Source organism: Xiphophorus couchianus, chromosome 5, assembly GCF_001444195.1.
Source record: "Xiphophorus couchianus chromosome 5, X_couchianus-1.0, whole genome shotgun sequence".
In the NCBI taxonomy this organism is placed as follows: Eukaryota; Metazoa; Chordata; class Actinopteri; order Cyprinodontiformes; family Poeciliidae; genus Xiphophorus; species Xiphophorus couchianus.
In genome coordinates, this window is record NC_040232.1 from 8,466,895 (window position 1) to 8,492,704 (window position 25,810).

Below are 25,810 nucleotides of genomic sequence, written 5' to 3' on the forward strand. Positions count from 1 at the left end.
AAACCATAATCATTTCTGATTATTCAAATAATCTTTTATCTGGGAGTTATCTTTTCAGAGTTGAATTATTGAAAGAAGCTCTATTTATATAGTTGTAATTTGTTGTGATCAAACAGAATCAAGTTGAAGTTTGATGAAAACGACTACAGACCCTGAAGTCAACTCTTGAATTGCCTTATTTGATGTCACCAGAAGTAAGATGTATCCTTATTTAAAAATGTTTAAGAACAAAATGGTGGAAAAAACATTTAAAGCAATGTATTCATTGCTAAAGGAGCAGATTTTTAATTGTTTAAAAATGATTTTTTTTTTTAATTTCTCAATCGAAACGTTAAAAACGTATATCTCTAAGAAAAATATGATGTCTAAATGCTTATTTTAAAAATATCTTCTTGAAGACTTTTGCTCTAGCCATACTTGTTTGCCCTTGTCACTCAGGTTTCTATATACAGTATATGTATATATACAAGAACCCTGGAAATATATATATATGGAGGATTATATATATATTTCCGATATTCAATTGATTTCTTGTGTACTGTAGTTTATTTATATATATTTGTTTGAATTGGATTTTTGTTTGCTCATAAATGAAGTTAATTAAAAATGAGGAAAAAATAAAGTTTTTTATTTCATAATAAAAAAACTACATTTTTTTTTTTTTTTATTAAATAAAGTTAATAAAAAATACCTACGATGTCCTTGGGATCACCTGACAAAGATCGGTTAAGTTTAAGAAATATCGCGAGACCGCCGAACCTAAAACGAACCGACGAAGATAGCACGGAAACTCCCGAGCTTCCTACATGCTGTATCAACCCCCCTCCCCTCCTTTTTCAACATGGCTGCAGAGTCTTCTCCCAACTAACGCTCAGATTGGTGACTGTGTCGGTTTCTACCTTTCAGTGCCTCTTACCTTTTCGGTGTTCATCATCTTCACTCGGATGCAAAGCACGTCATCCGCCCCGCTGTTTGATTTCATTGAGTGGAGTAACCTTCGCCAATCACTCCCTGCACTGGGCCTCATTTTTTTTTTTTATCTCCAAAACAACTAACAACAGTTTTCAGTGCAATGGTTTGAGTAAGCACAGTCAGTTGCCCTCTTCATGAACAATGTGTGAAAACTGCGCCGAGCTGGTGGAGGTTTTAAATGAATGTAAGTAGGAATCATTTTGTTTGTATTTTGCTGACTGAACTAGCTGGATGCTGTTAGCATTGTTAGCATGGTGGCTAGCTAAATATAACTTTGTTTTCTCGATTAGCTTGCCATTTTATGCATGCATATTAACCACTTCGACCTCAGCGTTGTGACATCCTGTGGACATATTTTGTAGTGGCTGACACTCGTGTTTTCACATCGGTCTGTCTCGGTTTGCTATGAATACCTTGAAGCCTTTCTTCCTTCCAAAATTGCAGTTAGTTTGGGGCCTGTCTGTCAAACACCACCCTAAAAAACAAGCTCGTAAATACTCTGAATCACTGTGTGTGTGACATTACAGTAAACACTAAAGTGTTGTCGTCCCTTACGAACAAAGGTGAATTTAAGTGATATAAATATTGTTAGAAGACGGATTTACGAGTTAGCAAGCTGAGTTAGCAGCTTGAGCTAGCGAGCAGGCTGACTTTGTTTGATGTGTTTGTCAGGTCAGTCTGCTAGCTGTCCACTCCACTGCCATCCATTGTTTTTCGGACTGATGGGGTTGTTGTTCGGAACGGCATTAGATCTCTCTAAAATGTGATTGCACCAACAGCTACTGACAGTTAGACGTAAACAAACATCGCTTGTGTTTGTTTCGGAGAGTCCGTGAAATGTTCTGGGGAGCTAACGGCGACTAAGCTAGTCAAGAAATTTAACGGCTGCAATAAGGCGCAGACTTTTGTCATAAACACGTCGGTTGTGCCCCGTAATTTGGACAAAAATGCTTACTTAGTTCTTTTATATTATAGTTTTATTTCTTGACCGCTATGCCTTTGTTTTCTGGGCAACTCTGTTAGTTTATCTCATCCCAGATCTGGCTAATGTTAATTTAAGTCATGAATACATAATGCCTTTTATTGCTGACATGTAACTATCGGGTTTTTGCGCTTTAGGTATCCTCAGCCATTTTTAAATTTGCATAATGGTTTTGGAAACCGGTTTATATCATGAAGTGGTTGACAATTTGGGATTTTCCTGTCTGTGATGGAGGCTATTGTGTCTGCTGGTAGTGATTTAGGGAAATCTTCTCCCAGAGGCTCCTGTTTATTAAACCTGACCATGGAGAATTTAGTTCAGGTAATTTATATAGCGCCAATTCATAACAAGTCATCTCTAGGCACTTTGCAAAAAAGTAATTTCAGTTCAGTTATACACACATTCCAGTTGTTCTTACTTATCAGAAAGTTCATTTCCATATTCAAATCAGTTTAAAAGATTTTCTGTCTGGGTAAATTATGTTTCTATTGCTGAGTATTTCAATTACAATTTGGATTTCCCATATTTTCATGGCTGTTTTTGTTCTTTTTCAGTCATCACAATGTCCCCAAAACTCTCTGTAACAGGGCATGAAATGCAGGGAACTGAGAAATATATTATTTGCACACATGGCACTTGCAGTACAATGATTTACCCATTATTACATCAAAGCAGTTCTTTGCTACTGTGATATTGTACTCTTGTATATTGTGATGAATGCACCAGCTGTTAAGTGTTATAGTGGAAACAATAAAGTTGCAGCTGTATAAGTAAACTAAGTAAACATAGTAGTTTCAAGTTTGGAGTTACAAATGAACCAGCACATTTTTAAACATTCTTTATAAATCAAAGTGATTAGTACCATGAAAGTGATCATTATAAAAAGCAAATTATAATGTTTTCCAATCCAGTAATAGATTGGAAAACATATACTGGTATTTAATTATTTTGTTGCTGCGATACACCTTTAGGTTGACTTGTAAGTAGGTCTGCACTGTGTCGTCATCACAATATCAGTGAGTGCCACTATCCTGTGTTTTTTGGACACTTTTTTTGTTCCAACACACCTGAATCAAATGAAAGGTTAATGACCAGGCTTTTGCAAAATTGCTGACAAACCAAGGATGTAATTCAGCTTTTGTAATTCAGTGTGTCGGCGTAAAGATTCATTTAAATGCCACTACACACCTGTGTATAATATTCATATAGCAAAGGACTGTTTGGATTGTAATGCATCTTGGCTAATATGTTCCAGGTGTTATGATCTTTAGTTTTAGCATGCAGATGTAGTATTTAGCCTGTTGAACATAGTTTCACAGAAGTGAATGTTCACTTTGCACACGGATGACGTTGCTGAAAATGCTAAATGTCACAGAGTGATGGAGGCACAGACTAAAAAGAGAGGAAATAAATATTCACTCCGTGCAATATGTCAGTTACAACATTGTCGAATATTGAGCAGCACTACTTGCTAGTAAGTATCATAAGAATTGTGATAAGTGCTGATCGATAATGTTTGCTTATCTCTAAACCTAATAGTATAGAGCATCAATAAATATATGGATATTTGAAAATACTCTTGAATGTAATTACTGTACACTGTTAAGCAGTACCGTTGTTTATTGTACCTTTTTTAACACTGAGTTAGTTCATTTTATGATGAGACAATTATATTTCTAGAACAGTAGTTGATTTTGTGTGTTTCTGACTGCATGCAGTGAGAGTTACTGTTCCACAAAGACATTTTATAACAGTTGGAGCTGCTGTTTCTAACCTGCAGAAGGCGAATCTGAGCTTATTTCAACTTCAGATTATCAGATAAGTAGTTTTTGGAGCTGAGATAGAAATTTGACTTTTATTTTGGTGGTTATATTAGGCCACAAATCGGTGTAGAGTTTGCAAAGAAAAATAAACAGTGGGTTATAGGTATTAGTAGAGGCTGTGGTAGACTTTTCTTAGTTTTTAAAGGTTTTGTTGGTTCTAGTGGCCTTTATTTGACAGTCAGACAGGAAATCAGGTTAAGAGAGAGAAAGGGAAGACATCCGCCAAAAGTCATTGGGTCGGGACTCAAACCCGCGACTGCTGAGTCAAGGACTAAAGCCTCTGTATGTGGGTCGCACATTTCACATTTTTTTAACTGATGGAGTCAAAAAACTTCTTTCTATCTTACCCAAAATTACACAGTCAGCTGTCTTTAATTTGTATTCATTTCAACTAATATTCAACCAAAACAAGCCAAACAGAAAATCCACATCTTACATTCATACATCAAGTCATTGAATACATAGAATAATTAATTTCTAAGATAGTTAATTGTAGTTGCAGCCCTAAATCGTTCTGTATTATTAGTCAGGATGGAACAAAATATTCTGATTGACTTTTTGCCACCCTGTTAGTCTGTAAATGTAAATCTCCTCTGAATGTTTTGGCTTACTAAACATCAGATTTTACTACATCACACGGAGATACAGCGTATAATAACTGGAGAAACAGAACGGAGGGTGTTTCACAGTGGGGTGCCGTCAGCTGTGACCGCTCCGTCAACAAGACTGGCAGCTCCATATGCTGTGTCTGAAGGTGACCTGTGACCTTAGATCTGCAACAGCAGCATGTGTTTGTGAGAAATGGAACAGGAGAATCCGGTTTAACAAAATGCAGGATTGTTGAATGCAGAGTTGCATGTGACTGTCGCTTCCCAACTTTACAACCGCCAATCTAAGTAACCTGCATAAATATTGTGATTAATATCCGTTTCTTTAGAACCAGCTTTCATACATCTATGTGTTTAAATGAGAGATATTCTGATGGATTTACTCTCACAGTCTGTAAACGATGCTAACACAAAGCTTTGGAGATGTAAATCCAGCTTTGACGTGAAATAAAAGTGAAACTTTTCTCACTTGGTGCCTCATGTGAGCCAATCAGGCTTTGTGTGTTTGAGCCTAATAGATCAGAGCAAAAAACAAAAATAGATTTCTGCTAAAAAATGAGCAGCTTCTGATTTACAAATCACTTCTCTTTAATCAGTTTAGCTGATTTTGTGAAATAAATGGATTAGAGAGGGCGTGTAAGCAGTGCAGCTGCTGTATTTCTAAATCTTTTTTGAGTTTGTTCTGACTTATTCAGGACTCTTTGTGGTTCAAGAATCTGGAACAGAAGTTGAATGCGCTTTGTTTGCTCTCATGTTCAGGAATCACAATACAGATGTAGTATACATGACAAATATACACTTTAACATAATGCATAAATATGTGTCGTTAGTCAGGTGATTTTAGGTTCTCATCTTGATTAGAGATGAACCAATCTGATATTAATCTCTGTATTGGCAACAATGTTGGAAAATATCTAGATCGGCTATCTGAGACAATGTGCCTGATCCATAAGGGCAGATCTATTCAGTATAATTCTATGCTTTGAGCTCTGACTGGTGTGATGCTTTATTATTTTACATTATATTTATAATTCCTAATTGCACTCTCTGAACTATTTAAGATTTGTTGCAGTTTATTTATACACGTTTGATTAACATTGTCAACCGATTGTTTTTGCCAGCTTTTTTTTATCATTTATTTTACATCGGCTGTTTTACTCCCAGTTGCACTGACTGAACAAATTAAAGTTGTTTTTAAATATTTGACCAAACTTGTGAAGCTATTGGTCTATTTAGGTAAAAAAAAAAAAGAAGTAACCTTTTAAGTCAATTCAGCTCTGTTTTTCTGTATCGGATCAGTATCGGCTGATACTAAATTTCACATATCTGTATCAGAAGTGAAAAAGTGGATCGGTGCATCTCTAATTGTGACCAATAAAAAGCTCGGTCAGTTATTTGCATTGATAGAAAAGATGAAAAACATTTTTCGTTGTTCTCCTCAAAATTTATTCCAACTCAGGAAATGTCACTAAAATTAGGTTTAATTTGCTCCCAAATCCTTTCACAAATCGGTGCTTAAAGACATCCTTACATAGAGTTGAGGCTTTTTCTGTCTTAATCTCTTTATTCCCATTTTCAATGTGCAGTTTGAAGATGACGTCAGTACATTCTTCACTGGCAAATAGAGCCAATTTTTATCAGTGCAAACTGTTTGGATGTTTCTTTTCTACCTGAAACGAGTTCTTAGACTAGTTCCAGTACTTTCTAGTTGCATTTTTTATTGCAGTGTTGGTTTTTCATGTCCAATGTTTGAGAGCATCTGGACAAAAACATATAATTACTTCAGGGAAACACGTCTTGGAAAACTGTTCATGCTCAATGAACTTTCCAACATTTTGTCTAGGGCCAAGACTCTGATGCATTTATTTTGATGAATTAATTAAATAGTTAAAATTTTGAATATGTAAAAAAAAATTAACTTTTTTTTTTTCTTTGTACATTACATTTTACGGGTGTTTTTAGTATGCCTTTAAATCTGACGAACAAGCAACATTCGCAAATAGCTTCACATGGTTTAAATTGTTTTTATAAAATTACATAAATCTTGTATTAATCAACTTTTATTTTCCAATTATTAATTGGTAATCCAATAAATAATAACAACTCAGCCCTACACTGTATTGATAAGTCAAGCAGAAAGGGCTGAACTTTTCAAACGTTGATGTCAGAAGTATTTTTTTAGGCTACAGATGCATCTTTGGTACAAATGATCGAGCGTACACTTAAAGAATGCTGTTTTATTTCATTTCAGGCAATAATATGTGTAATTTAAAAAGGATTCTGCTTATTTGCATCTTTTAATGTATTTCTGACAAGTTTTCCTCCAGTGTATTATAAGCCTGACGGGCCACCAGGCTTTACTTGTGCCCCCACCAGGCTAAGCATTGCTTGTTAAGTTTAGTCTTTTTAAAATGTTTGCATTTTTTAAGACTTTATAGTTGGTGTTCAGGTATTAATCTTCCAATCTTTCAATAACATAATTATCTTGTGATCAAATTTCCTGTCAACTTTAAACATTTTTTAACTCAAAAACACGACTGGCGGGTGGATGAATGACTGCCCTGCCACCCAACCACAAGGCTTAGCTGGTTTTCTGGGGGAAACCTTGTCTAATGTTACTTTAAAAAAAGCTTAAGTGAAATATGAGAAGAATTAATTGTCCTAGACTAAATACATTCCAGCTGAATAGCATCTACTATGGTTTCACTAATACTTAAACATCTCAGAATGTGAATATTTAAGATGTCTTTATTGAGATCTGTAATTTCTCTGTGTATCCCTCCACTCCGTGCAACACCTGTTAGCCCGGTCCAGGAACTCCTAATGGAGGGCTTGAAATTCGTGAGCAGCATGTGTTGCGGTTCGTACGACGAGCTTCTGTTCTCACTTAGAGCTGGAAACGATCCCGCCTGTGGGACCAGAGTGCCGGGCCGAACCCTGCTGGTTCTGTTTCACATTGGGAGTCTTTGGTGGCAAATTGAGGACGATGATTCAGGGAGGTCACTTGACTCCGTCAGGCTGGGTGGGAGCTTTGTGGAGCTGTGTGGAGGCCAGAACAATGACTGTAATTTGAGAAGCAAGCCACTCTGGTGCCATTAAAAGCCATTGGTATGACTAGAATGTGATTTTTTTTATTTTTTTTATTGACGAACAACAACGTACAAAGATGAACAAAACGTTTACGTCTTCATCTATGGATTTATTACAAATAGGCCCGTCGCAATAACCAATAAATCAACTAATTGCATGATGAATTAAAATGAGCTCAAAAGTTTATGTATGTGTGATTTATTGATTTTCTCTTTCTACCAAAAACTGGGCGATAAAAGTGTTAAATCTGGTGTTTTGGTCTCAACTAATCTATTTTTCTGAAGGACAGTTTTGTTTAGAGAGACTTCATAATTCATTTTATTTGTTGTTTTTGTTAATTTAATTTAGATATTTAAAGATGTCTTCTAGTTGCAGTCTAATGTTTATTACGGTAATCTTTGAGAATGTGTTCTTGCATAATTATGCCACTACCATTAGTTATCATTTATTGCAATTACTTCTGGGACAATTTATCGTCCAGTTAAATTAGTTATTTTGACTGGCCCAATAATAACAGCTAAAAATTAGTTTGCAGCTGAGTGAAGTTATTCTCCTCTGCCTGTTTAATTTTGTTAACTTTAACCAAATTTACGGCTCACTACTCTAAAGAGACTCGCAATAAAAGCAGGTCCAAGATTTCTGGGCTGTAAGGAAAGAATGTTTAAGGTTACCTAAAAATCTCCACATCTGGCAGAAGAAACAGATGCCTAGAAGTGACATTAGTAAGAGATTTTATCTGTTCTGTGAAGGACTCAGATGTTTAGAGAAGATTAGTGGGCAAAAAGCGTCTCGAGGGCCAAGAGACACAGCAGACGGGTCAGGGAAAAAGTTGTATAAAAGTTTAAATTAGAGTTGGGTTATAATAATAATTATAATGAGTAATGATGCAGAAATCACAATTTTTTAAATTTATTTTATTTATTTATTTTTTCTTCCCTCCAGGGGGTCTTTTTGTGGGCTCTAGTGTCCCTTATATGAAAGTAGGCTGACAGAAAAGGGGGAATGAGAAGGGGGAAGACATGCGGCAAATGTCGCCAGGTCCGGGAATCGAACCCGCGTCGGCCGCGTCGAGGACTCAACGTCTCCAAACGTGGGTCGCGCTATCCCCCAGGCCACCACAGCATGCCCAGAAATCACAATTTTATGGTCTTTTCAATCTTGTATACTCTCTTTGACTTTCCGATGTCGATTTTTAGCAACTCAAGTCAACAAACGTTTTGTAAATATGTTACACTGGTCAACAGCCAAAAGTCTGTCTGGGTTTTTTCAACTGTTTTAGGGTAATTTTGATGTGCTGAATCCAAAAATCACATTGGTTTTTCTCAACTTCCTGAACTACGGACGCAACATGAGCATCAAAATGCATGACTTGTCCTAACATATGGAACTGATAATGTCACAAAAATGTCATCAATTTAGTCAGAAGATCGGATTTCTCTAAATCAAATTGGAATAGAAACCTGACCTGATTTAGAAAAATGCCTGTCATCTTTGGATTTAGCTGTGCAGAATATTCCTAATTCAGTTGGAGAAAAAACCCCAGACAACTTCCAAAAAAATTTTTTTGTAACCCAGTGCTATTATTTTGATCTCTGTCCTCACTGAAATGGTCCTTTTTGGAGCCTTACAACAGTATTTCTGTGTAATGGGTTAGAGTGCAGGGTAAAAATTCTCCACTTTTTCACTTTTTAATAAAAATGATGTCATAACAGGCACACTGCTCTGTGTCTTTATGGTGTTTTTCTTTTATTGGCATTGCAGCATATAGATGGTAAAAACAAACTGAATATAATGCTTACATTTATGCAACACTTGGGAGGACAGCAAGCTTTATTTGATTTTGTTTTGGGGTGTTTTCATTAAAAGTAAAAAAAAACAAAAAAAAAACTAAAACAAGTGCTTTTGTTTTTTTGAAGGTTTTTTCATTTGGTCTCTAAGTTGTGGCTTGTGTTTTTTCCTCAGTATCTGATGCAGACGGCAGTGAAGGAGGCTTCCAGCTGAAGAAGGAACATGCATTGCGAGTCCTGGGCTACATCAGCTCCTGGTCACAGAGGTCAGTCTTCTTACTGCTGGCTGAATCCGATCGGTTCTGCAGGGAGGCTAGCATAAAAAAAGGGGGAAAAAGTGTTTTGAAAATGAAAAGAATGTAATTTTTTTAGGATGTTTTCTCTAAATAGAATAAATGTTTCATAGGAGCAAATCCTGTGTAACAGACACATTCTGCTTATCAAAATAAAAGCACTTCCTGTTCTGTTCATTTAAGTGACCTCTCCTACTGCTCTGCATGTCTGTTAATTTTTAAAGACATGCAGGGTTTCCTAAAACTATGCCTGTTTAAAAAACATCTGAAAAGTGTGCAGTTTGTGTACGTACCCTGAGATTGATGAAATTGCCCAGTCTGTAGTTAGCATCACTAACTGTAACTGCAATCTTGTATCTTTGATAGATGGATAAATAAAAACTTCATTTCAGACTCTAGGTCAACCAAAAAAAAACCAAAATAAGAAATAACCAGATATTCATATCCACAATCATGCAAAAATAAGATTTAATAACATTTAACATGCCAGTTTCATCCAGAGCTGGAAGATTGTTTCCTTTTATGCTGTTCCTACTTTCTCTGACTTCATTTGTGAACACATTTTTATATTAAACAGATAAATTTCTAATGTTCTAAAAGAGTGAAGACAAATTGGATTACCAGTACCAGTCAAAATGAAAAAAAATTATTTTTTTCTTTCTTATTCTGTGTTGTTTCCAGGCAATGTCTGTGCTGCTTCAAAGAGTACAAGCATTTGGAGGTTTTTAATCAGCTGGTGTACGCCCTCATAAACCTGGTCATCACTCAGATCAACAGCCTGAGAAACCAGCTTTGCAGTGCCCAGAACCTCACGCACAAAGGGTCTGGGACCGAAGAGGGCGGGCCCGACTGGGCCGCAGGAGAGTCTGCACCCGGCTCGCTCCCCCAGCCGGCCTCCCCCGGGGAGGACGAACCCGTCAATGTGGAAAGGGACTCTGCTGAAGAGGATGCCAACATACCCGATCCAAACCAGAAGAAGACTCAGAGCCACGAGCAGGAAAAAATCTGGGCAGATGGAGCCCAAGCGAACCCACTGGGACCTCTGGATGGTGGCAGTGAGTCTCTGAATGGGGAGAACGCTGCTGGAGGCGGCGGTGACAACCTGGATCCCTTCAGCTCTTGGACCACAGAGGAGAAAGAAAAACTGCTGCTGTGTGCAGCCAAGATTTTTCAGATCCAGTTCCCTCTCTACACGGCCTACAAACACAACACGCACCCCACTATAGAGGTGAGAACAAACCATAAACACATCGCGTGTTGGGATTTAATAAGAAATCCCTGATATTCTTCAGTTTACATGTAACTAACCCAAAAGTCCTACTGAGCTTCAACGTGTGGGAAGAAAACGATAAAGGAGTTAGTCAGCATTTTGCTTTTAATATGGCCTCTCCAAATGAACATTGAATGTATTTTGTAATGTAACTTAATTTTACTATGTTTTCCTTAAAAAACTCAACTCAACATAAACACGAAAAGCTAAAAACCAAACACTGACACACAGTCTTTGCTTCAAATAAAACAAAGTTATTGATCATTAGAAAGTGAGTACAGGCTTTTACTTTGTGCAGGTTTTTTATGTTTCATACATTTTGGTGTAAAATAGTTTTTTAGATTACCTTTAGTATTTGCCACTCATGTTTTATTAACCTGCTGTTGCCATTCTTGTATTTTTTTAAAATGATTATTATTTTTTATTTATTTCCAGGACATTTCCGCTCATGAAAGCAACATCCTGGGTTCCTTCTGCGACATGAATGTAAGAACCTTTGTTACTTTTTCTTCCTCAAAATTATACTACTACACCTATCAGTTAGTTCCTCATAAAGAACTTTAACCTCATCAAAACATAATTGATGGAAACTTCTGAAATAAGGGCACTTTGTGTTTTGTTCTGTTTGTGATATATATATATATATATATATATATATTTTGCATGTTATATCTGTTATTCACTGTTGGGATGAATTTTATGGGTGCGGTTCATAAACTGAGCTGCAAATGGGAGATTTGTTTTGCTGTTTTAGCCAGAATTTCTAAACACCAGCTGGTATTTCAGGACCACACAGTTAATAAAAACGCAGCTGCTTCTATAAATTTTACATTTGGTCCAAAATGCTCATAATTTAGTAGTTTAATACATGATGCTCACAAGTTAATACTTGGTGTAATTACTGTTAATATTTGTAACAAATATCACCAGTTTTGTTTGCATCCCATTCAGTTTTTTTAAGAGATGTTAGGTTTACTTAAAATCTACAAACAAGTTTTATTTTGTATTTTCCCACAAATTTGATCAACAGCAGCAGTCTCTTGTGTCATGCATATTTTTCATTCTGCGTTTGATTTAGACATTATACTACGAGGCACAGACTGTTAGTTTTCTGACTTTTGGCCAGAGAAACCTGAAACTCAAAGTACTGAATGTCCATATTTGGACATTGTCTAAAGTTTCGGCTTCCAGTTTATTAACTCTGTTTTGTTTCATGAATCAGCAATATTTAAATTTGTCCTGTAAGCTATTAATTCTACTATTTATGAAAAAGAGCCTTCCTGTTTTCTGTTTTGAGACATGTGACAGATATTTGTGTTTTCAGATGATTTAAAGATGTTTTTTCTACTTTTGGATGAATTTATTGCGTAAAATCTGAATTCAAGATTATGCAATTAATTGTTCACTCTACTATTATCTATCTCTAATATAAATGTCCCTAAAAGGTTTTATTTAAATAGTCAGAACTGACTGACATCATAGTTTTCATTCTCATTTCTGTTGTTTTTGTCGTCGAATATTTTGCTTTGTTTGGTTAACTGTTGCAGAAATTTCTTACCTTCCATTGTTTTGTCAGTGAAAACATAGTGCAGTAAGTGTAACGTAATCTCTGTGGTAACAAGGCTTCCTTGATGGTCCTCCTGTTGCTGCTTTGTTTCCATCTGGTCAGTATGTTGCAGGATCAGATTCAGGAGTTTTTTTCCACCCTTTACTACACTATATTATCTCTTGTGTATTTTTTCTTTTAGTTGTGGTTCTGTTCATTTAGCGTGACATGAAAGTAGTTCTGTGAACAAAACATTTTGTTTCGAAATTACTATTGATCCTCAAACCTCCATTTCCTGTGTGAATATTCCTCAGCTTTTCTGAAAATAATGATCTAAAACAAACATGAGAACATTTTAAGGGTTCATAAAAAAGCCAAACTTTTATTATGTTTTTGACATTGGAGTTGGTTTAAGACTGTTGAAATCAACTTTGTTCTCAACACTTAGATTAGCATTTAGCTTCATCTTACAAGTCAAGCTTATGTATATTAAAACAAAATTAGCATTTCAAGGAGAGTTTTCTACTCCGGGTTAGATATTATCTGCTTATAACTTTTTAACAAAACTTTGCTTCAGAATTCCTAGAATAACTATTTTCACTTTTGGTTAATTTCTGGATTTAAAAAAAAAAGTTTTCTTAATGGAGAAAGGAATTGTTTTCAGAAATAGGTTTGAGCCAAAGCTGTACTTTTTTGTCATACTTATAGTAAACAAAATGTGTATTTTTAAGGCCAATTTAATTAGCTGGTCATTTTTGTTTATGTTAGGATGCAAAATGAACATATTATGACTCTACTTTGATTTTTAATTCAGGACGTGGAGGTGCCGCTTCACCTACTTCGCTACGTCTGTCTGTTTTGTGGGAAACACGGCCTCTCCCTGATGAAGGAATGCTTTGAGCTGGGCACACCAGAGAGCCTCCCCTTTCCCATCGCTCATGCCTTTATCACAATTGTCTCAAATGTGAGTCAGATGTTCTGTTAGTTACACTCTTACTCATATACTGAGGAAAATACTCACTAAAGCAGCCTTTTTTCTTTTATTCCATATTTTTTCCAACAAACTCCCATTTTCTCATACTATTACTAATTCTGTATGTGACATTATGAATAATTAGTATGTTTTTTTTTTGTTTTTTTTTAAATCCTCCCACAGATACGAATATGGTTGCACATTCCTGCAGTTATGCAGCACATCATACCCTTCCGCACCTATGTAATACGGTAAGTTACAAACATGCTGATTCACTTTCATTAGAAAATAAAAGCACACTGGACAGTTTTTGCTTTTTTTTTTAACAAGCTGTAGTTCCTTTTTGTTGGTTTAACATAAAACCTGTTTTCCCTACAGACTGAGATGTAATTAAATTATTTAAAAGATCCAAGTCCATCCATCCATCCATTTTCTAACACCCTTGTCCCTAGAGGTGCTGGTGCCCTCTAGGGACCCCGCCTAACGCTCCGGGTGAGAGGTGGGTTCACCCTGGACAGGTCGCCAGCCTGTCGCAGGGCAACACAGAGACAGACAGGACAAACAACCATGCACTCACACATTCCAAGTCTTTTTGTTAATTTTAATAAAGTTTATCTGTGGAGGTACCTAAGATCTTTTAGCTTCTTACAGTTGGTTGTTGGCGTAGGATTGTCTGCTGCTGTGTACGGTGGCTGACGGGTGCAAATCTACAGCAAACTGCTAAACATGCAGCAAAAGAATGATACAAAGTCCAAAGCATAACAAACAAATGCAAGAGAAAAATGCTGCGAACAGAAAATGCTGAAATCACAACATCGATGCAAAAAAAAATACAATCTACAAAACAAAAGCAAACTAAGATGCAGCAATCACAGGGCATGGAAGAAAAAGGGAAAATGCTGCACACAGTAAAAACAGCAGTTATGAAATGCTGCAAACTCCAGACCACTAGGGGGAGTCGACCATATGGAGAAAGTCTCACAGTAAAGACGGGATATCATAATTTAATGGGATATCTAGAAGTAAATTGGAGGAAGAAAGAAAAGGCACGCTATTCCTCTTTTTTTTTGTGCAAAATTATAAAACAGCAACACAGTTATGTGAGGTATATTACCAACTCCACACTCCCCCTAGTGGTCTGGAGCATTTCTGTTTTGTTGACCAAGTTTGCAGCGTTTCACACTTGCTGTTGTTTTTGCTATTTGCAGAATTTTCCCTTCCATTTGTTGAGGCTGCAGCGTTTTTTTGTTTGCATTTATTTTGAGTATAGATTTTTGCTTCATCTTCTGTGATTGCTACGTTTTTTTAATTGCAGTTGTTTTTTTTGAATTTGTGTCTTTCACCATTTGCTGCATGTTTCCACCTCTTGGCCTCTGTAACAGAGGCTGAAATCTTACTTGAGTTCAGCCTCTGTTTCAGCCAAATAACAAAAAGTTACTACTTAAATGATTGAGCTAAGATTACATTTGGCATTAAGGTTTACTTATCCTGATGATGTACAACTTCATATCTTTTGGTATGTTCAGAAAATCAGTGAATGAGTAATGCAGAATTATTTTTTGGCCTGAAATGTAAACTTAATAGGCCAGCATTCAACTGAAACTCATTCAGGCTAAAAAACAGAGAGCAAAAAAATCACTGTATTGTCTCACTGTTTGCAAAAGAACAGATTTCCTAATTGGTCTGTTGAACACTGAATGGTTGTAAGTCTAAATACATTAGCTGGTCAGTTACCCACCATTCAGACCCTCAGGTTATTGGAGACCTTTTTGATGCTCTCAGGACCAGAACTAAGCTGCAAAGGCAACATTTAGATTTCATACCCTTTCCTAAAAACCCGAGACACTCAGGAACTGCTGACTCCTGTAAATCAAAACTGGAAATATGACTATGCAGCTTTCCCATAAAGGGCAATGATTACTTTCATTGAAAATAAGCATTTCCTTTCTTTATTATTTGATGCTATGTGAGTTAACACGTTTTTTTTTTAAAGGTAATAGTTGTTGTAAGTCATTTTAAACGCTGTTGAATTACCCTGTTTTTTGCTGGTGCTTGCTTTCTCCAAAAATTAAGGAGCTGACCTTTTATCGAAACAACTGCTCTGCCCAGAATCTGTGTGATTTCGGCCGATCCGATTAGCGATTCCATCAAACCTGATTTAGGAGTCCTGCTTATTGCACTTTCACATGATTTTAAATATCAACAAGTTTGCTCTCTGGAACAGACTTGAACTGATTTATAAAATGAGCTCTGAGCTTTAACAACTGTTCCTCTGTGCCGTCTTTCTCTCTCAAATACCAGAGAGCCATAGGTTTGTTGCTAGGAAGAGTTTCTGTCACCATGACAACAGTTGCTGGGCTTCCAGCCAAGTTTTTTTTTTTTTTTTTCTTTCCTGGCAGGCCTGGTCATGTGATGCATATATACGTGCCTCTCCTGCATGTGACAGGGAAAATAATAAGACGGAAATGTTTTATGTGCCTCATTTGATGAAGATGAGATGCTTTCAGTGAAACGGAAACAAAATGGCCGTCCAAACCAGCAACGTGTGATTACCCTGGGACTGAAAGGGAGCGGCAAAAACTGGATGAATAAATGAAATAGCATTGCTGTTGTCTAATTCATAGACGCCACTATTGTCATTCTTTATGGATGCAGAATGTCGCTAAGAAGCAAAATAATTATTACATTTACATTATTGTTGGACTATTTATTTGGTTTTTATATATATAATGTTGTCTTTATAGAGCAACACAAATCTAACAAGTCCATGTTAGCTGGTTAATTATTCAGATTGGCTGCATTGGCTGTCCAATAGACAAACATGTTGTTCTTAGCTTAGTTGCTAAGCTAATTAAGAGTTATCTTTTACTAAAGAGAACTCTTTTATTAAAGAGTATTTTTAAAAGAGAACTTTTTATTAGAAATGTTATCTTCATAGGAGTGATGGATGGTCCTTTTTTTAGTTTTTATGCCATGTGTGATTTTGCTTTTCATGACTATACAGTAGATGTTTCTAAACTGCAACATTGTTTGCTTGTCAGAAAGGAAGAAGTGTAGTAGCTTTTCCACCAGCAGATTGGGACTGTGCAGCAACAGGTGGGGACGGGGCAGTCTAGCTTTACTCTGGTCAGGGCTGCAGCTAACAATTATTTTAGTTATTATTTTTATACGATATTAGAAAAACACTAACAGATCCAAAAAAACAAATAGTTAAATTCCTTTTTTACATAAGAAAATGTAAATCTTATTGTCTAAAAAGCAATAATGCAGCGTTCTTTTAGTAAACGATTCATCATTTGTAGCAAAGGATGCATCTGCAGCTTAAAAAATACTTCAACATGGGGAAAGCTCACGACTTTCTGGTGATCTAAACATCAATGCAGTGAATCGATTACTGAATTAGTTGACGATTATTTCAATAATCAATTCATCACCACTAATCCGATGAATCGTTTCAGCCGTGGTTCTATAAAGCTGGACAAATTCTTGGTCACTTTGTCTGACCATCACCTTAAAACGGAATTTAAACCATAGAAATGATAAACAAATGAAATTTAAGCTGTTTTAAAACTTTAACTTTTTGCTTAATGTAATTTCTTTTTAATTGTGTTTGGTATATTAATATATGAGTTTTATTGTTTTGTTTTTATTTCCTGTTCGGTGACCTTGAGTGCTTTGAGAGGCGCCTTCACATGAAATGTATTATTATGATTATTATTAAAACTTTGGTTTGTTTGTATATCAGTTACCGGCACATTTCTAGACAGAATTTAATAACTTTTCAACTTCTATGGTAGAACTAAGGCTAAAAGCCAATGCTGACCTTATGACCTTGAAGGCAAACTATACAACAAACCATTGTGTCTTTGTAGTCTGTACATAAACTTTCTCCTTTGTGCATTTTGGATTATCTATGTTGATAAGCAGGACTGAACGCTTTTTGCCGCCTGCAGGTACCTGTGTAAGCTATCCGACCAGGAGCTGCGCCAAAGTGCCGCCCGCAACATGGCCGACCTGATGTGGAGCACGGTGAAGGAGCCGCTGGACAGCGCGCTGTGCTTCGACAAGGAGAGCCTGGACCTCGCCTTCAAATACTTCATGTCTCCCACTCTCACCATGCGGTTAGCCGGACTCAGCCAAATCACGGTGAGTCACGCGGCTAGCAAGAAAGAGATCCGACACACACTCACATGCGGGGTCCGACTCAGGAATGCCACAAGCCTGACAAAGACACAATCCCATCAAAGACCGAAGTAAAAACACAAAGAGAGACACACAGTAATTGATTTTCTTTGTACTTTATGGTAATTAATATTCAATCCAGTAAAATAAAGTCTACTGGCGTCATCCGCCATGACGGACAAATGGAAGAAAACTGATTGCCTGATTGAAAAAATCATGACTTTTTCCACTACAATATAATCTATGGTGGAGCAATAAAAAGAAAAATCCTGATGCGAAGTAATTAGATGCTCCAGGACTTTAGCCATGGGACTTTCATCCATATTTTTATGAATACGCGATTTACTTAGAAATACACTAATCAGAGATTTTGCAGCTAATTTACCACCGCTGGTTTACACTGCAAAAACATAAAATCTTACCAAGTATTTTTGGCTTGTCTCTAGTGTCAATATCTTAGTTTTGTCTTATTCCAAGTATATTACCTTTTACGTAACATTGCAACAAGGTAAAGAGCTTTTTTAAGTCAGTAATTTTGTAATATCGATTAGAAAAAGCACTAATTCCACTGGCAGATTATTTCACTTATGGGAAAAATGTCTTATTAGTGAAATAATCTATTTACAATAAGAACCAACAATGATGGGGAAAGTTTGAATAGTTAGTATAGAGCAAGACAAGCTTATTTATTTTTTAGGGTTCATTCAAAAGGCGATCCAAAGAAGGAAGGACGGAAAATAAAGCACTGCATATAAAAACAATGTTTAAATACACAAAGTAAAGGCATTGAAGAAGCAAATATTTCAAGCAGTTCTTTTGTTGGACTCATGTATTATAATGAAGTAACATTCTCTTATTTTTAAAAAGTAATTTTGATTGGCATGTTCGTCTGTAGTATGTGATGTAATGCAGCATATAGTTTGGTACAAAGTGATTCTGTCAGCAGAAAGTTTTATTTTATGAACTCCAGGACTAATTTGTTATCATGTCTGATTCTCCTCAGAACCAGCTCCACACATTTAACGACGTGTGCAACAACGAGTCACTGGTGTCTGACACAGAAACGTAAGTCGGCCATAACACCTAGACTACCTGATCACAGGAAGTATCCATGATGATGCCTCCTCATCAACATGGTTTTTGTTTTTCCCTGGATGGTGTTATTGTGTTTTGCTCCATTGGAAGTCATTCAGAAAGTCGATCTTCATCTTTATAGGTCCATAGCAAAGGAGCTAGCGGACTGGCTAATCCACAACAACGTGGTGGAGCACATATTTGGACCCAATTTGCACATTGAGGTCAGTCATATATATTAAGCTCCTCCCATATGTAAACAGTTGCCTGATAATTATATTTCTCCTTTTTATCCTTCGTGGCTTTTCTGTTCTCTGGTTGCATTCTCCCCAGTGCTGCACATGTCTCCATTTGTTTTCCAGATCATTAAGCAGTGCCAAGTGATCCTGAACTTCTTGGCTGCGGAGGGCAGGCTCAGCACGCAGCATATAGACTGTATCTGGGCTGCAGCTCAGGTAGGAAAAAACAGATTCTCACAGCTGTCAGCTTCTTAGTAACGCAGCAGTAGTGCTGTGTGGCTGTGGATTATTTAAATCACAGGTGTCAAACTCCAGTCCTCGAGGGCCGCTGCCCTGCAACTTTTAGATGTGCCTCTGCTGCACCACACCTGAAAAAAATAATTAGGTCATTAAGGCTCTGGAGAACTGATCTACACAAGGAGGAGGTAATTAAGCCATTTCATTCCAGTGTTTTGTACCTGTGGCACATCTAAAAACTGCAGGACACCAGCCCTTGTTTGACACCCCTGATTTAAATGTAGATTTATTTTCTCTATGACTGAAATAAGGTTGCAGCTAACAATTATGTTCGCAATCAGTTATTCAATTAATTGAGTAATTGGATTTAAAAAATGTGCATTCTGCAGACTTTTCATGGAACCACATAAGCTTTTTTTATATAAAACATTGAAAATATCTTAAAAATGCAAATAAACAAATAAGTCAATAACTTTCTAAAAAAGAAAATAAAAATTGTATTGAATACAATGCAACAACTTAGCAAAGAATGCATCTGCAGCTAAATAAAGACATTTCTGCTTCACTTACTATCAATACAATATAGGGCTAATCTGTTGATTCATGTTTTTATTAATAACTGCATAGCAAAATATGCTTAGTAGGATAATTTCACAGAATTTGTACCAGTTTGTAAAACTAAAACTGTGACACTTGAGGATTTCTTTATAGGACATATTTTTTTTTACAGACAAAGGTTTTTCCATATAAAATGCAAAATGTTTAGATTTTTTCTGCAGTTTTGACCTAGTTACTTCTTTGAGAGTGTTTTTTTTTTCAGCTAACATATTTTAGAGTTTGTTTACTCCTGTTAACGATGAATTGATTCCCAATTTAGTTGATTATTATTTCAGCAATCAATTATCACGATTAATCATTTACACTCAATCATATTTTACAGCTTTCTTTTTTGTGCTTTCAGTTGAAACACTGCAGCCGCTACATCCATGACCTTTTCCCGTCGTTAATAAAAAACCTGGACCCAGTGCCTCTCCGTCACGTCCTGAACTTGGTGTCAGGCCTGCATCCCAGCGCCCACACGGAGCAGGTACTGCACAGGCATAAATGCACTCTATAAGCTGCACCAAACTGCTTTAAAACTGTAAAATCCTGATGCGTTCCTGTCCTCCCCCAGACGTTATACCTGGCCTCCATGTTGATAAAGGCTTTGTGGAACAATGCTCTTGCAGCCAAGGCCCAGCTCTCCAAACAGAGCTCGTTTGCTTCGCTGCTGAACACCAACCTTCCCATGGGGAACAAGAAAGGTCAGTCTGGATCCTTGTCTTCAAACAGCGATGATTCACTGGAAAAATATTCTCCTCTCTTTAACCTTTTACATTTTGCCACATTACCACAAATTTCAATGCATCTTAATGAGATTTTATGTGGTGGACCAACGCAAAGTAGTGCTTAATTGTGAGGTGAAAGTAAAGCGGTGCATGTTTTTCTGAATTGTAGCTCAAAATTAAATCCAGCACAGCCACTTGTCGTCAGAACTGGCTTAATTATTGTTGTTTTATTTACAACTGGTTTTGATCTGTAGACCCTCAAGCTAATGCAGTACATCACAGTGCAATAAAAACAAATGATCAGGTTTCTTCCATCAAAAAATGAGAATAATTATGGTTTTTCTTTTTTTTCCATCTTTTAAAAACATATTGGTTACATATTTAAACAGAAGAACAAAACATATAAAACAAAAGTTTACCACAATACAATCAATACATACAAAATACAGAATGAATAAAAGAATTGCATGAATTTTTAGATGAAGTGTTATTTAATGTCTGTATAGATACAGCTGTTTGTTAGACGAAGTTCACACAGGAGGGAAATGTGACCTGCACCCACATTTTTCATGGCAGTTTGATCTTTTCACCCCCCCCAAAAAGTCTGATCTGAGCCACTTCCTTTTGTGGAACAAAATCAGATTTGTACATGATCATTTTTATAGCGACTGCAGTCCAACTGGTCGTGTTGTATTTCACCCAACCTTTACCTCCGTGATGTCAGACATTGATCATAATTCTGTGCCAGAAGTAGCCAGATATAGTAATCAGGAATGAAACTAAAGGAAAATTACAATTATGAAATCATGAAAAAGCGTTTTATTGTCATATGATATTAAAAGTTGTGATAACTATTTATTGCTCCTTTTTAAGGTAATTGTGTAGCTGTGACTGCAGGGCACATGAATCAAACCCCTAAAAACACAAGTACTGCTTTGGAAAAAACATTTTTTTTAGGACAACACTCTCAGTAAGAAGTGTGATTTGTATCACTAAACTACACATACTGTAGTAGCTGCATTTAATCATATTTTCAAATTTATTGATATCTTTGAGCAAACAAACAATTCTGACAATACAGACCATTTTGAGGGATTTTAAATATGAAGAAATTTAACACGATAAACTATGAATGTCCACCCCTATGAACCGCAACACAAAAAACTAAAATTTCAACAAAATATAAATTGAGCATCAAGATCTGCTGGGTGGTGCTTGAAATGAGAAACTTCTGAGTGGTTTTAAAAAGTAACAGTGAAGTTCAGGAATTGAAAATGTAAATATTTTGTTAAGGATGTAATGTAAGCATCCTTAACAAGCTTTAAGGATGGTTTTCCATTTAAGGGAAAACCATAAAGCTTTAGTTTGATCAAATTCAGAGTAAATGACTATTTCAGTTTTTTATTTTATTTAAAATATGATACAAGCATAAAATCACACACATGAACAAGGAATGCAAAAGACATATTTTTGTACTACAATAATCTTAACATACTGTAAAAATAGAATAGAATAGAATTCAACTTTATTGTCATTGCACTGTCACAAGTACAAGCAACGAGATGTAGTTTGCATCTATCCAGAAGTGCTCTACGAGATATAAATATTTATTTACAGATGTACAAGACTATGTATGTATGAACTAGCAAGGATGGTTATTGCTGACCTTTAAGTTTGACCAAATCCAGTTTGTAAACATTTTTTTCTAATTTAAGTTGGTTTCTGTGTTTTCAGGTTCTCCGGCTGCCAGTCCAGACAGCAGCGATAACAGCGACACGCAGCACAGCGGTGGCAGCGACATGGAGATGGACGATCAGATGATGGTGCCCAGCAACAAGAGGAGCCAGCAGCGGCTCTCAGATACTGAGGTGAGCTGCTAAACATGTTACATTAACAATTATTTTAGTAATTGATTATTTTGTCGATTGTTCTGGCGATTAATCAGATAGAAAATTAGCATATTCTGCAGATTTAATTTAAGTCAACCACCTTAATAATAAAAATACATTAAAAGGATCAAATAAACAAAGAAATAAATTCCTCTTTTGATTGAGAAAATAATCATTCTGTTGCCTAAAATGCAATAACAGTTTCCTTGAGTGTATGTTTGATAATTTGTAGCAAATTCTAACATCAACATGTTTGAATAGAATATCAATACAGTGAACGGTTAATCTTTTTTTTTTTTTGGATTAACGGATTAATAATTGGACATCTAAAGGTCCATAATAGGAGATTATTTGAACCGGATGAAGCTAAAACAATACAAAAATGTTTATATTTTGCGTACAATTTTGGTTTAATTACTATTTTTGAGTCTGTATGCTCCAATTAGGCCTGTCACCATAAAAATCTTTGCTTGACAATAAATTGTCCCAAAATTATTGCGATAAATAATAAAACATTTTTCGAGATTTTAATATATTGATAATGGAATAATAATACAAGTTTAGAGTCTAGTAAACTTTAATTTTGTAGAAGACAAATTAAAGTTTTGTTCTCACAAACTTTTAAAAATATATATAACAAAATATTATTTATATTTTAAATAACAACAATAAATAAAACAGAAATAAAAAACACATAACAGAAATCATAAGTAAAATGAATTGTGAAGATTCTGAAAAAAAGAAATGTGTATAAAAAAAAATTAGTCAGCGATTATTTGAATGATTGATTCATCACGATTAATTGTTTCAGCCCTAAATTTAACTTTCTTTCACTGAAACAGAAAAGCTCTGAGGTGTTTCCATAGTAACGGGATGTTTCTGTCGTTTGTCCAGGAGTCGATGCAGGGAAGCTCCGACGAGACGGCCAACAGCGTGGAGGAGGGCAGCAGCGGCCCCGGCAGCAGCAGCGGGCGCAGCGAGGCCTCCAGCAACGAAGCCGCCTCCAGCCACGCCAGCCAATCAGCCGGCAGCCCCGGCAGCGAGCTGCACTCTGACGACATGGCCGACAGCGAGGCCCTGAAGGAGGAGGAGGAAGACGAAGAGGAGGATGACGAGGAGGATGAGGACGATGATGAGGAAGACGACGACGAAGGGAACGCGTCCAACGCCGAGGACGGGCAGCAGAAGGAGGGGCACACCGAGACGAGGAAGAGGAAGGCTGGGGAGGCGCTCGGCGAGGGGTCGGTTCATGGCGTGGGCTCCATCGGGTCAGGGGGAGGAGCCAAAACCAAAGTCCTCCAGTTCAGCCCAGAGACGTCCGCTGCCATGGTAACGGCGGCATCGACTTCTTTAGAGGGCCGGATGCGGCTGCTGGATGCTTGCTCTTCGTCGTCATCGGTGCGGGCCGAGGCGATGGAGCCCCAGCAGCCGGAGGACATCAGCCCCTCTCAGATGGGCCAGGGGCCCCAGGAGCCGCCCTGCCTGCCCAGACCGGGGGACTTCCTGGGAGGGGCCATGAGCAGCGAGCTGTTCAACTGCCGCCGGTTCAACGGCCCGCAGCACCACCACCACCATCACCACCACCACCACCACGAAGGGTAAGAGTTTCTGTTTCTTATTCAAAACTACAAATAAATAAACATTTATTACTCTCTAAACTTGCTTATTATTAAGATAATTGCATTATCTTACTATATTACGGTCTCAAAAGCAACATTATCATTTATCGCAATAATTTTGGGACAATTTATCATCAAGCTAAATTTGCTTCTTATTCTAAACTGAGCTTCTGGGTTTATTTGTATTTTTAAATTATTATTATTAATAATTTTCTCATATGGATCTATTTGTGTATTTAATAAAGTTGATGATGATGATGCTAAGTGCTTAACGTCCTTGAAAATGCTTCAATCTCAATTGAAAAGTGCTTGAATTATTTATAAAACCCTTGAAAGTGCTTATCCTTCAATTTGCACAGTTTTGTAATAAATCTTAATCTAATGTTTGCTTAAAATCCAAAATTTGGAAAACATTATTTTAGGGCTGGCATTGAAACTTTTCTTGTTTTAAATATCTGAAAAACTACCAAACTGATGGTGTGACCTGTCCTCTTTTATCAACGGTTTTCACTCCACACTCCGTTGTTTTGTTTTTTATTTTTAAGCAGTTATGGGGCACAGTAGTAAAACCTGAAACTGCTGCTGTGGCCAATTACTCAAGTGGTTGTTGCTAGGCAACCAAAGAGTGTTGTTTAAGTTCAGTTGAAACCACATGTTTTCATAATAAAAAGACACGCAGCTTTTTCCGCTGTCTGAAGTTTTAGGTAAGGTAGAATCACCAGAATGATTTATATTTTCTAAATGCCAGAAGGCTTGACAAAAGCGTATTTTAGATATTTTTTTTGAACTTTCTTTGTAGGGTTGGGCGATATGGACTTAGTACTCATCACTTTTATGTGGTGATAAAACTACTTAATGCTTTTTTATACACTGCTCTTGAAAAAAGGCTCATTGTAATATGTTTCTCTACAACACCAGCCACATAAAAAAGTGAGATTTATGTCAGTGAGCTATTTTTTTAATTTATTGACATTTATTGATACTTTAATTGAACAAACAGTGGAGAAAATCCCAACAATACCGACAGTTTTAGGGGTTTTAAACATTAACTGAATTTTTCTTGTGATGTCAATAATAAATCTAATTTCTTTATCACGATAAACAATATAAATGCTCACTTATGTCTCTGTTTGTTAAAGGATTTAATTTGAAGGTTCATTTAGCATAATTTGTTTGGATTGTTTCAATGTAATGAATATTTTTTTATTCCTTATGGCACAAAAACATTGATCTGCATAATTGAAATTAAAGTTGTCTTATAGTTTATGATATAAAGCACTTTGAGCTGACACATCGCTGAATTGTGCTATAAAAAGAAAATTTAATTGGATTTTTTTTATGTGTTAGACCAGTCAGGTGATGGGATGTTATATTTTTGTTTACCCTGCCCCTGTTATATTATCACATTTAATGTTAATAATGGAAATATCTTTAGTGAATTGAAACTGTGTACTTTTGTTCATTTTTGTTGTTACTCTCAAAGTGCAGTGCTGGAAAAGTTTGAAAACGTAGTGGTAAATTCTTGAAAAGTTTTATTGCTGCCCATTATAACCGAGTTACTTTAAGATTCTCTCTTTCTTGTAATTTCCCTTTGGGATCAATAAAGTATGATTGATTCTTCCACCAGTCCCATGGTGGAGGACATGCTGAGCGCTGATGACGTCAGCTGCAGCAGCTCCCAGGTCAGCGCCAAGTCAGAGAAAAACATGGCTGATTTTGACGGCGAGGAGTCGGGGTGCGAGGAGGAGCTGGTCCAGATCAACTCCCACGCTGAGCTCAGCTCCCACCTGCAGCAGCATCTTCCCAACCTGGCCTCCATCTACCATGAGCACCTGGTGCAAGGTGAGGCCTGCTGAATGAAACGGTTTATCCAGCTGCAAACCTACCAGAATTAAAGG

General features: G+C 36.6%; 1 protein-coding gene across 5 annotated transcripts in view; it reads left to right on the forward strand.

Moving 5' to 3' along the window:
- The first annotated feature begins 803 nt into the window (after positions 1–803).
- Positions 804–25,810, forward strand: part of usp34 (ubiquitin specific peptidase 34) — a 66,194-nt gene continuing 41,187 nt past the window's right edge. For 4 of the 5 annotated variants that reach the window (XM_028017438.1, XM_028017441.1, XM_028017442.1 and 1 more), the window contains exons 1-15: positions 804–1,156; positions 9,438–9,528; positions 10,237–10,783; positions 11,261–11,311; positions 13,186–13,335; positions 13,528–13,595; positions 17,298–17,490; positions 18,530–18,591; positions 18,743–18,824; positions 18,963–19,055; positions 20,038–20,163; positions 20,251–20,380; positions 22,139–22,272; positions 23,188–23,891; positions 25,540–25,754. In XM_028017438.1, coding sequence (XP_027873239.1) covers positions 1,114–1,156; positions 9,438–9,528; positions 10,237–10,783; positions 11,261–11,311; positions 13,186–13,335; positions 13,528–13,595; positions 17,298–17,490; positions 18,530–18,591; positions 18,743–18,824; positions 18,963–19,055; positions 20,038–20,163; positions 20,251–20,380; positions 22,139–22,272; positions 23,188–23,891; positions 25,540–25,754 — 2,689 coding nt within the window. In that variant the 5' untranslated portion in view covers positions 804–1,113. The remainder of the gene's footprint in view (positions 1,157–9,437; positions 9,529–10,236; positions 10,784–11,260; positions 11,312–13,185; positions 13,336–13,527; positions 13,596–17,297; positions 17,491–18,529; positions 18,592–18,742; positions 18,825–18,962; positions 19,056–20,037; positions 20,164–20,250; positions 20,381–22,138; positions 22,273–23,187; positions 23,892–25,539; positions 25,755–25,810) is intronic. The other variant, XM_028017439.1, reaches the window with a different exon arrangement.